Source organism: Lampetra planeri, chromosome 3 (genome assembly GCF_965212315.1).
Source record: "Lampetra planeri chromosome 3, kcLamPlan1.2.h2, whole genome shotgun sequence".
Taxonomy (NCBI): Eukaryota; Metazoa; Chordata; class Hyperoartia; order Petromyzontiformes; family Petromyzontidae; genus Lampetra; species Lampetra planeri.
The window spans coordinates 15,505,795-15,517,968 of record NC_136109.1 but is presented as its reverse complement, the minus strand read 5'-3'; the positions used below and the strand labels follow the sequence as shown (position 1 = coordinate 15,517,968).

Genomic DNA, 12,174 nt, shown 5'->3' with positions numbered 1-12,174 from the left:
CGCAACTGATCACGTGGTGCTGTCTGGTTAACCAACCCCCATGACCGAAAAGGTGTGGTAAGACTTTCATCCAGCAGTTAACTGAAAAAGGGTCGTACATTCATTGATGCTACTTTTGCACTTTTAGTCGACAGAAAAAAACTTCTGGATTTCATACTTATTAAACAGACCTTTTGAAGATACTGTATAACGTACATTTTAATACAAAAAGTAGAGGTTACTTCCACTTGACCATCATGAAGGTAGATGTGGATCATATGTTTTGGCAGATGACCAGATAACGTTTTTTTCTTCTAAAAATAGATTCTCACTGCTGGTTAAAATATTAGCAGAAGGAAATGGATAAAATCCCTATAAATAAACCACACTGTACAACATTTTTTATCTTAAGAAAGTGTTGGTAAAATATAAAAGGAAAAATGTAAATACTTTTTTTGCGTTTCCCAAACGTAAGCTATCTTTTTGGGTCACTAAACGCTCGGTATAAATGTTTTAACTTTGCAATTTTCTTTGAAAAAGCAGCATCATGATAATGCAGTGCAGCAGGCGCCCAGAAGCTATGGTGTGTTAGAACAAAACTGGTATTATTATTTCAATTTATAATTGTAATTTTTTTATTTTATTTTCATATAATTTTTATTTTCTATCTACGTGACTTTACTGAAAGAACCAAAAATATAAACAAATTCCGATGAAGCATGAAGACCCTTTTTAAAATAATTTCATCCACGGTGTAAATATTTGCTGTTTGTTGCCCTGGCAACAGAGGCATATACAGTGCTGGTATACAAAGCACACAGGTGAAGGCACGCATCTATATTGCTTGTAAATGCAATTTGATAATTAAGTGAATTAGAAATATAAATCATGCTACTAAACCAAAATAGAATGTTGCTATGCAAGTGTCATGTACCTTGGGACACGGGGGCGTTAACAATTCCAAAAGCAAACGTGTGCCCATTAACGAACTTCTTCTCATGTACATTTAATTTCCAGGCAAAGACAATCCCGCCAGAGGCTGCATACTCACTGTGGGCCAATTATAATAACCGATCAAGTAAAAGCTCGCCTTAGGCTTCGATTGAAAGTATAAATACAAATAGAGTGCATTTATGTTTGAATACCATTCAAGTTAGCGTGCCACCTCGGGGGTACGTGGGTGCGACTGGATGTATTGCAATCATGTGACTTCATGTGGCTTCAAAGTGCACCTGGCCTGGCACAGGCGACGTGGTGACATCATCGTCACTTAGTGGCGAATGGCGGGTGCTGTTGTTATTGCAAACAGCGTGGAGGGGAAGCGTGCCAAGGGATAGAGTGGTGTTGTTCAGGCAATAAACCAAGCAAGTGACTTTTCTGAAGTCCTACAGATGGATCATATATTATCCGAGTTTCATCATTTCTGCCACCCACATGTGATAGACAATTTATCCTCTGTCCAGGACAAAGTCAGACATGTGGTGGCCATCTATACGATACCGTTCAAGCACAATCGACTGAGCTCAAATTGCAATCACCGTAGTAATTCGATGTCAACTGTATAACAAATTTGAAGGTTTGTTGTATTTAATGAAGAGGTATCTAAGTTATTGCCAATGCATGAAAGTGCCTACATACTAAGCCAACACCAAGTAAAGATATCTTTCTTCAGAGAAAAAAAAACATGTGTATTTGCATGAACAACAATATAAAAATAATAATACAACTATTAAATTATTCCTAACCGACATTCAAAAATAAGGCATGAAAGAATTCAGACATTCACGAATCCGGGGCCGCGTGAGCCGTTAATGTCTAGTGAGCGCCGTTCAGGCTCGGCTGGGCCACGGCTTCGTCGCACGCGTCCATGTGGACGGCACGAGCCTCCCTGGGCAGTCGGTCCAGCGCCATTGTCAAACCATCCTCGTCCCCACTCCCGCAGTCAGAGTCCACCTGCAAAACAAAAATGTCAAACGCCGAAAACAGAAAGGAAATAAACTTTTTAAAAAATGTATTTCAACTCAATGCGAGCTCGGTACATAGGACCGATCACAGAACAAGAAGGGGGATGGCAGAGGTCACACAAGCAAAAGCCTGAGATTGGTGAGGGAGGGCTTGGTGAAGAGGGGTAGATTGGGCTCAATGTCCCACCCAGGTGGGGAACCTATAACAGAGAAATTAAAGTTTATATGGGGTGTGGAGGGGGAAACTAAGTTTGTAATTCAGAAACAATTAAAACATCAATTGGATATGACAAAAGCAACTTTATGCAACATAATTAGAAAGCCCACGTTCATTTTAAACAGTATGGGGCACGGCAGGAACATGCAAAACGGTGATAACATGGGAAAGCCTTCATTCAGCAGTGAATAGACCATAGCTGATGATGAATTTTAATTGTGAATTGCTTATGGTTTGGGACAATGAACGTTACATGAATGAGTTTTGAAGAGTTTTCTTTTAACAAAAAATATGCTTCGGAATTGAAAAACGTGAATGTGTTCAAAAGTATTTCAACGTGATATTTGTATATTTGTGAGAGTGGTAGCACAGTGGTTAGAACACTGCCCTGTTAACCGAGCCATCTGAGTTCAATTCATGGTCACAACTAACATCAGTGGTGATTTATTTCCAAACCGTTCCTGGGCCCCCTTGCCCTTAATCAACCCACACTGACCAATACGGTGAAGTATGGTCAATCAACTCCTCTGACTGATATGGTGTGTGAGCAGGCCTCCATCCAGAAGTGGTTTGACAAAGGGTGTTTGTATTATTAGTAGTAGTAGTCGTGTTTTAATTATATATTTACTCAGTGTAGTAAATTGGAACTCCTCTTCTACCGAGAATCAGAATCTTTATTTAGACTGGAGAAATCATATGAGTTATCAAGCTCTTTTTCAGGGATGTCCAGTATGGGTGGGTCAGCAAGTTACAACAGCAAACAATGAAACAAAAACGAAAGAGAAAAAGAGTAAGCAATTCACAAAATGTAAACAAATAATTAAATAAACACACACTTTTTTTACTCCAATTTATGAAGCTTGGGCAAGGGAGCAAAAACAACAACAAAACAGTGCCAGACCACAACAAGATAACGCCACACAGTAGTCACTCAATAAAATGGCACATTAACATTAAGCTATCGATAGAAGGTAAGAATCAAAGTAAAAAATCACATTGGCAAATGTGACTGTAGCCAACACTTATCTTCTGCTGTAGGATGTTTTTTGAAGGAGGGTTTACGATATTAAGGGAGGAAAAAAAGTTATTCCAAAACGTTGGTATTGCAACGGTAAAGACTTTATCACCTATTCTAATTCAAGTTATCGAGATATTTAATAATGCATTAGCTCAGTGTAGTGCAGATTTGCCAATAAGGATTTTATGGATGAACAGGGCCCAATGTAGATTTCTTCTTGCATCAAGTGATGTAAGATTGGATTTTAAGTACAGGTCATTAGTAGCTGATCTGGCATTAGTAGATTATCTGTAAGTAGTGTCACAGTAGTCAAAAATTGGTAGAATTATCGCTTCAACGATTTCCAGGCACACATCTAATGGGAATACAATGTTTTTTCTATATGAAAACTCTACTTTTGATTAGATTTTACTTGAGATGTGATCAATATGGGGTTGGAATGTAAGTTTTTAATCAGTAAACCCGAGTATTCGAAGCACTCCGTTTGTTGAATTATGTTGTTTCTCATATCCGCAATAGGCGAAGGGAATGAAACTGGATTTTTGTTTCGAGAAAAGAGCATGACATTCGTTTTTCGGGAATGTAGGAGCAATTTTAGTGATGACAATTGATATTGAATTAAGTCGAAATCATGTTGGAGATTGTTTGACTTCGTTTGGAAATGTACCCGATACAAGCATAACACTGTCACCAGCAGAGATTTCATTCTGGGCGATTGAAGTTTAGTTTAGCATGGCACCTTGTGAAACACCATTTGTTATTTTAATATTTGTGGACAAGATGTTATCACGATGTACCTATTGAGAACGGTCTGAAAGGTAACTTCTTAAACCATTTTATTGTACCATCTGAAAATGTTTGTGGAATGATGGCGACGACGCATGTAAATGGGGCTGTCACACATTCTGCCTGCACTGATCTCGGGTGTGTATGTGGTATGTGTGTGTGCTCACCATGTGGGTAGTGCAGGAAGCATGGTTCTGCTCAGTTCCAGCTTTGGGCATGTGTGCACGTGAGAGCTGGTTGCACAACCGCACCACTCGCAATGAGAGCTGGGAGAGAGAAAAAAAGGGGAAACTGCATTTTCAATACGTTCATTGCTATTTCAAACTGGATAGTCGGTGAAATGTTATATGTTGCGCCAGGGAACTCCAGTCACACCATGAAAATTATTGTGCAATGCTCGACGTATTAAATATCACAAAGATTATGTCCCATTACAGAAGACAGCAGAGTTCCCCAGGACATTGAACTCATTCTGTTAACTATGGTGCAATTTGTTGATTAAAAAACATTGGTCATCCCTACTTGTACATTAGCAAAGAAGGAACATAAGGCCTGGAGCTACTTACCTAGAAAATCTATACATCCAAGGAACGATTACTTGTTGTATTACAATGTTTAATGCGAGCTACACTTACCACTTATTAATTTGTAAAAAAAACTGGAACACTCCTTTATCATTCCATCTTTAACCAAAACAGCCTCTCTACGACTAAAGTGATATTAACACTGATAATTCTGAACATTTGATTCACATTACAATGAGTGTTTATACTTGACATAATGCGATATGAATATTGAAAATTATCAGCGTCATCATCACATCCTCAGAGTCAATACATCTCAATCATTGTGACGGTGCCCATATCCAATGGAGATCCTTTGTCAGTTGTGTAAATTCCACATGATGATGGCAATAGGTTGCTATCCTGTATCTACAAGAGTATAAACATCAACCCACATGCTATATTTAAATAATAGCCTGCTACTCCGATTAGCACGGCTGTCTACGTACGCTGAGAAAGAAGTTCAACATGCATGCATGCATGCAATAGTTTACAAGGCAATAATGTGAAATATAGAACAGCTTTTGTCATACAGAGCTTTCAGAAGATGATGCATCGCATACCCTCCATTTCCTGCGTGCATTGAAGCTCTTGAGATTCTCCAGGTTAATGAAGGACAATTTTCTGTGCAGCAGTTGATGTTTGTCCTTTGGCTGGAAAATGAAATCAGAATGAGGTAGGAATTATGAAACAGGTCAAATTGACACGAAGCAGCAACAATCCACTTTTTTTTAATACATTGCACGTTGCAGAATTCCAATGATTGACTTTTAAATCATACAGGATAAATCTTTGAGACTCAACACCCGGTGCCAGGGAGGGATTTTGTTGTTGTTATGGTTTGGTGTTTCTTGGGACAAATGATTTGGACTGTTAAAATAAGTTCAAGTGAAATATATTTTATTTAAAGCACATTCACAGTTATAACTGAACTTTGTGTATCTTCAGGTCTTTAATGCAATCTACATTGAGAGTTTCAACTATGTTTTTGTTATTATTTTGATGATCATCATGAATTTAAGCGAGGTTGCCTTAAAGTATCGATGCAGTACCTTCCCAAAAGACACGTTGCTATCAATTGGCTTCATACAAAGGTGAAATAATTCAAAATATATTATTTTCACTGAAAGTTACTGTTGAAATAATCTTAGCTTCGTGTATACTTTTTCCAAATGAGTTATGAATGCAATTTTAGTATTTAAAAACGTGTATTCAAGTGTGCATAATTACATATTCTCAAATATCATATTTTAATTTACATTTCATCAAAGATGAAGAATACATAAGGAGGTATGCAAAAAGTATAAAAATGACAGACTAGGTAAGCAAGAGGACGTTATTAGTAATGAGAAATGAAACGTGCATACTCGATTCGAGATTACTGTATTTAAGTTTGCTTTCACATATGTGCTGCATATAGAGTGGTGACACCGTGGGTAGCACTACGAGCCTCGTGAGTTGATTGAGATTCCCGGTCATGGCTAACATCAGTGGCATCTAGGTTTGTCCAAGGCCCCCCTTTTATACATCCATACTGAATCGCATGGTGGATGTTTGACAAATAAATATCCCCCATGACCAATACAGTGTGGGGAGGACCTAGTCCAGCCAGAGAATGATAAAGAGCTGACAGTTATTTACACGAAGTATGGTAGCCCTGGGTGATAAAAGAAAATGTGTGGACTTTGATGTCTGCAATCAAGGTCTATACTCAAGAGAGTGAAAATGTGAGGCTGCAGTGCTAATCCAATATATATATGTTGCATTGTTTGGGTAACTTTATAGGAATGTAATGAGTCACTCGGCCCTATCCTGGCCCTCCAACCCCTCTACTGCCACGCCATTCAGTGAATTGCCACAATTCAGGATTAAAGTTCAGTAATCTTAATTTGTTTTTTATCTTGTTTCTTGATCTTGTTTGTAGGTGTGATGCAATCCACCAATTCAATAATTTAAACTGAATTATACACTCATGATATATGCCTTTAGTTGTTCTTGTAAGACTTAATTATTTACAATCCCTGCAGAGTTTGTGCAAATTATGACAAAACGTTACCTTGCGGCGAATGCAGCGAGACAGCGTTCGCGCAAGTCAAATTACAACACAACACTTACAAACCAGACGAAAAGTCATTGTTGAACCGAATCGTGACAATTCAAGAAATCAGGAGGTGGGCGAATCATTGCATGCCTGACCATCTCTATCACTCATTATGTGCGGTGAAGGAATCCAAGAATCACCCCGTAATGAAAGCTACATCCCTTCTCGGTGGAGCAGCCCACATCTCAAAGATGAAGGACTGAAACAACTCAAATGTGGACTTATGTTTTGGTCAAAACTTGATAGTGAACCAAAACGCATAACTGTCACACTTAAACATGCTACGTCTTCGCACTATCCCACATTATTTAAAAGTAGTTGTTGAAAAGCAACAGATGCTCAGGATAATAAATGCTCTATTGACCCAAAGGCCATGTGTTACTTGAGCACCCTATCCGCTTGAATGCACACACGCCTGCAACCAGCTGCACAGATATCTGCTCAGTCGGGAGCTGAACTTTGAACCCAGCACAACATTTTGCTCAGCCATTCTGCTCTCCAGTTCCTTCAAAGCATTCCACTGCAGTATCCAGCTTTCGCTGGCCATAGCACATCTGTGGTGGCCCTTGCTGGTTCCTCTCTGTCTGCCTGCCTTCCGTGAGCTGCTTCTGATACAGAAAGTCACATCATGAACTTCTTGGAAGCAGTCTCAATGTGGCCAGAAATTATTTCGTTTCTGCCAGGTTTGCTAATAAACATGAGTAATACACAGTCACCTTGCATGGTGTTCAGGGAGAATATGACTTAGTTTTATACTTGTGAAGGCACGGAATCCATCTCTAGTGTCTGCCCTCTGCCCTTCAATCGCCAGATCATACATTCCTCTGCACATTGCTCTCCAGTACAGAGATATGTGAGCAACTATATCACACGCTTTTGTCAGGCAGTGTGATGCCTCCATCTCCAGGCAGTATGATGCCTCCATGTTCAGGCAGAAAGTGCCTCTAACGACGGAGGGGAAACGTCGCGAAGCAGTAAGGAGCAGTGCTTGCCACGGCTATCCCAAAAGGGCAGCTTTTAAGAGCATTTCTCAATAATATACCGTACTTTTTAACATTAATTCACTATTGTTAGTGGAGTTATTTTGTTTTACTTTATTTAATTTCACAAAAATTGTCACTATCAATAACGTAACAATGCAAAAATTGTCCATGGATGATTCAATCGATGCAAAAAGATTTCAAACACATGCACAACGTGATATCTTTGGACTACTTTAAAAATTGTAAAGATTTGCAAAAAATTCCATGTCAGCAGTTAATGTTTTTTTTGCAATAAGCCACGTAACAGATTCCACTGACACACACGAAACAATAAATTTCCAAACATCTTTCGCATATTACTTTGCATTTCATCTGCAGGACCAACATTAATTTCATTCAAGACATTTTGTTCTCTGACCACGTCACATTTTTGAAGAAACATGCACTATCGTGCCAGCAGGCAAGATTCGGTCAAGTGTGGACTTGGCAAACCCAGGCAGTAACAAGCACACAAGCAACAAGTTATGGTTGTGAAATATCTACAGCACTGTCAAGAAAAATTACGAGAAAAATGCAGTTTCAATGCTTTCGCACGCAGGTATGAACACAGCTGCAAATTTTCTCCACGGAATGCTTGGGTAAGTTAAGTCTAATCCATTGAGATATACAATATTTCCATGGAATTTACCTAACATTTAGGCTTTTTCCTTAAATAATAATAATTTCCATTAGTAAGGTTCATTTCATCCGTATATCCCAATGCGACATGCACGGAAAGCATGGAATAAACAAATCCGGGTAAACGACCAGAACTAAGGAATGAAGGCCAGTTTAAAGTTGTGTTTTTTAAAGACAGACTTAAACATGTATAACTATTCTGATTGTCTTATTAGCAAAGGCAAAGCGTTCTAAAGTTTGGGAGCTGCATTGGCATAAGCCCGATCACCTCGGGAAATAATCCGTGACCTCTGAGTACTCAGAAGGAGGAGATCCAGAGCTCTCAAGGACCTCGTTGGAGAGTAAACATTTGATCAGTTCCTGTAAATATTGCGGGGCTAACTCATTGGGGGCCTTGTAGGTCAGCAGCAGGATCTTAGAGTCCACTCGATACATGACTGGTAGCCAATGCAAAGACAAGACAGCAGCTGTGATGTGCGCACGAGAGCACTACAAGCTGCATTCTGAATTATGCAGCCGACTGATATTGCTCTGGATAGTGAAGTTTGGATTTCACACAAGGCATATGTGGCTTGTTAAATGATATTTATGTTAACACAGCTTAACATTCAAGTGGAAATGCCATAGTTCAGCGGTAAGCAAAGGTTAGTTCTTAATTTATAGACTTTGAGAACAAAGACAGATATTCTTGGAGGCATACGAAAATTGCAGAATTTCTTAATGCAGGTGCACATACCAGCGCATATGAGGAGCTATGGAAAGCACAGGTTGTGCCCACCTGCTACACGGAATGTTACAGTGACAGATTTGCTGACAGCTCCGGTAGCTTGCAATCACTGTTTTACATCCCCAGCTGGTGTGACTGTTCATGTTCTCTATTCGTACAACAGGGCCTGTTCGATAGCCTACCCTAACCTGCAATCAACTGCCGAACACTGTAATTGCTGAAGTCAGCACCCAAAATGTTAACTCGAGTGCATTGGGCTTTGATGGTTTATAACGGTGGCCACAGAAAATTCTCATGTTAAAGATATACCGAAGAGCCACATTCAAATCTAAGGGAAAAAAATGACATTAAAACGGTTGAAATGTATTTATTGGCAATGTAAAAGTTATCAATCTAAGAAAACATGAGTAAATATGTTACAGCTATAATCTCACTATTCCTGTCTAAATATGAAGAGTTTTCACATTCGTCTCTAACATTACCATAAAAGGGAATATATTTTCGTTAAAGTTTCATGATTTTGTCTGTATATTGATCGTTTTTCCCATTTATGGCATTGCTATTGACGGATGTTTTGAGTTTTCGTTGTGTTTGCTTCTGCATATGATTGCGAACAAGCAAACATATGCATTTTAACAAAAAAATGTTTTGTGTTTGTCTGTGATTGGATTTACGCTTAAATAAGTTTCTGCACTTATAGTATATTGCAGTGTAATACATTGCAGCTTTTAATCCGTACATATTCACAATTGAGTAGACATACAACATACATGATAGCAGCTCATATTTGCAATTGATGTGCCTTGCATAGACTTAAATAATGAAATTATATTCCCCCAGAGTAATATTGGCCAAAAAATGGCATTTCAAATGACAAACATCTAATTATGTAATAAGCATTTAGACATTGTTTGGTACATTACTATGAATTACCGTATTGTGTGATGTACATCTACAAAAGCCGCTATTGTATTCAGTGTTTTCTTTGTATATATATTGTCAATTTTAAAATCGTCATACAAAACCCCTGTATAGTTATCATAACATTACACATCGCCCACATCGTCAAAAACGAATGTAAGAATACTCCCTTAAAGAGTTGAAGAAAGGAAAATACAATTCCAACCAATAGACATTGATTATTTTATAAAGGGAAAAACAAACCATGGGAACATTGAGTAAAGTACATGGAGTCTGTAACATAAGCTTTAACTACACATGGTTGCAGAGTTATGGGATTAGTAATGACAGCATTTTTAGTGGAAGAAGATGTTTAAGAATAAATGACCAGAAAACACAAAGCATACGTGGATTAGAGGGAGCCAATGCATCTGTTAGCAGCGGAAGCCTTAATGTGTAACAGACTTGGCTAACAATAAACAGGCTTTATGGAAGAAAAGTCATGCATATGAATCAATATGCTAAATATATGACGAATATGACGAATACCCTAAATGTTTTTTGTCCTATTTTTATCAATACTTTTCTATTTACTTAATACGACTTTATATATACTCCCTTTAAAACAGCCTGCATCAGCAGCAGGCCATGCTTTCCCACCTGATGACGGACGCTTGTGTTGCGCCCGAAACGTCGTGATTTAATTTAGTTGTTTTTCATTTTTTTTTACCTACGTGACTTTACCGAAAAAAACCAAAGAGTATTTATATATACTCATTTATGAAAATGTCATGAAGGTAATGAACATTTTAGAGATGGCGGACTTTTCTCAAGGGAACATACCCAAGAGGAAGATCGCCGCTGAAGAGATGGAGAGAGCCCTCTGTCAATCCACTAGTGGCCCTAGGCCTCCTCATGCCGTGCAGGTTATTGGGGTTGTTTGGTCATATATCACTACGGTGGTCAGTGTGATTTGGCGAGGTCAGGTTGAGATAATACCAGAGGTCGTCGGGTTCATAGCTGAGTGCCCAGACTATTGCACCACTGTGCCCACCCTAGGATCATGTTTTTTTGCCATAAGTATACACACAGTAAGTTTATCAACATTTTTAAAATTAACAATATGACATGTAACTTTAATTACTAGGTGCCATGTACATCATGAGAGCACGAGTGCATACAACAAAAGCATAAATGTTTGATCAGTTCGCTCATGGATACATGAAGTAAAAGCATACCTTAATCCAAGGATGGTGTATGGCCTCTTCAATATTCATTCTTTCTCTATTAAAGAAAATCATACATTACCGTGCACACTTAACCTATACAGAACCTCATTATGATTATTGTATATTCCAAAAAGGTGGCAGCTGGCCCTGATGATTGTTATTAAATTCTGGAAGGCATGCTTATCAGTTGTCGGCCGCTCTTAAGCTTGCATGTCACCTTTGCTATTCTAAATTACCATCTAGACTTTGATTTTGCATCTAATGACGGACTTGCCATGCTGTTGTGATATTGCTGTGTGCCCTTTCAACATGGTTTGATCCACACTGTTGCACATCCTCTCCTTTCGCACCTTCGTTTGCCAGCCATTATTTTGGCACTGTCTGACGGTTACACCTCCCTCTCTGGTGACAACAGCAGATGCCTAGCATGCTCGAAGTCACTTGGCAGATCACAATGTTTATTTTACTTGCTCACCAGGCAGCAATGAGCAAATTGAAATGACACTCATACACTAATTTGCCTTATTATGTGAAAGGAAATATTGTTAAATGCAAAAACATTGCATTTCAAATAAAGAAAATAGAATGCACCTTTGATAATTTTGGTAACTGCACAACAGCTGTTTAATGTAACAGCAGAGTTAATAATATAACATTCCTTGAGAGTATTACTCATATTTGTTATCAAGTAATTATACATTGATTAATAATTGAAAACACATCATTTGTCTATGCAACGCATGTGCTAAACGTCTAAAACTATTCAAAATTTCACAATTAAATCATTAAAAGATTACTCGTGTGATTATATAATCACACAACTAATCTTTTAATGATTTAATTATCTCCCATTGGATGTAAATGAATAATTACATAACTGAGGCATTTAGTGACTTTTTCAATTATTAGCATTAAAAACATTCATTCCAACATTTTCCACAATTAAACAATGTTATCAACCTAAAATGTGAGTTTAACTTTTACAAGCCCTGTATAATATTTAACACATGTATTTGTTCAGGAACAAAT

The 12,174-nt window shown here is 38.2% G+C and overlaps 1 protein-coding gene across 2 annotated transcripts in view; it reads right to left on the bottom strand.

Moving 5' to 3' along the window:
- Positions 1-1,566: 1,566 nt before the first annotated feature.
- Positions 1,567-12,174, bottom strand: part of LOC144738724 (death-associated protein kinase 2-like) — a 58,272-nt gene continuing 47,664 nt past the window's right edge. For both annotated transcript variants that reach the window (XM_078621728.1, XM_078621720.1), the window contains exons 9-12: positions 11,155-11,200; positions 5,091-5,180; positions 4,132-4,230; positions 1,567-1,932 (exon numbers count right to left, since the gene is read on the bottom strand). In XM_078621728.1, coding sequence (XP_078477854.1) covers positions 1,795-1,932; positions 4,132-4,230; positions 5,091-5,180; positions 11,155-11,200 — 373 coding nt within the window. In that variant the 3' untranslated portion in view covers positions 1,567-1,794. The remainder of the gene's footprint in view (positions 1,933-4,131; positions 4,231-5,090; positions 5,181-11,154; positions 11,201-12,174) is intronic.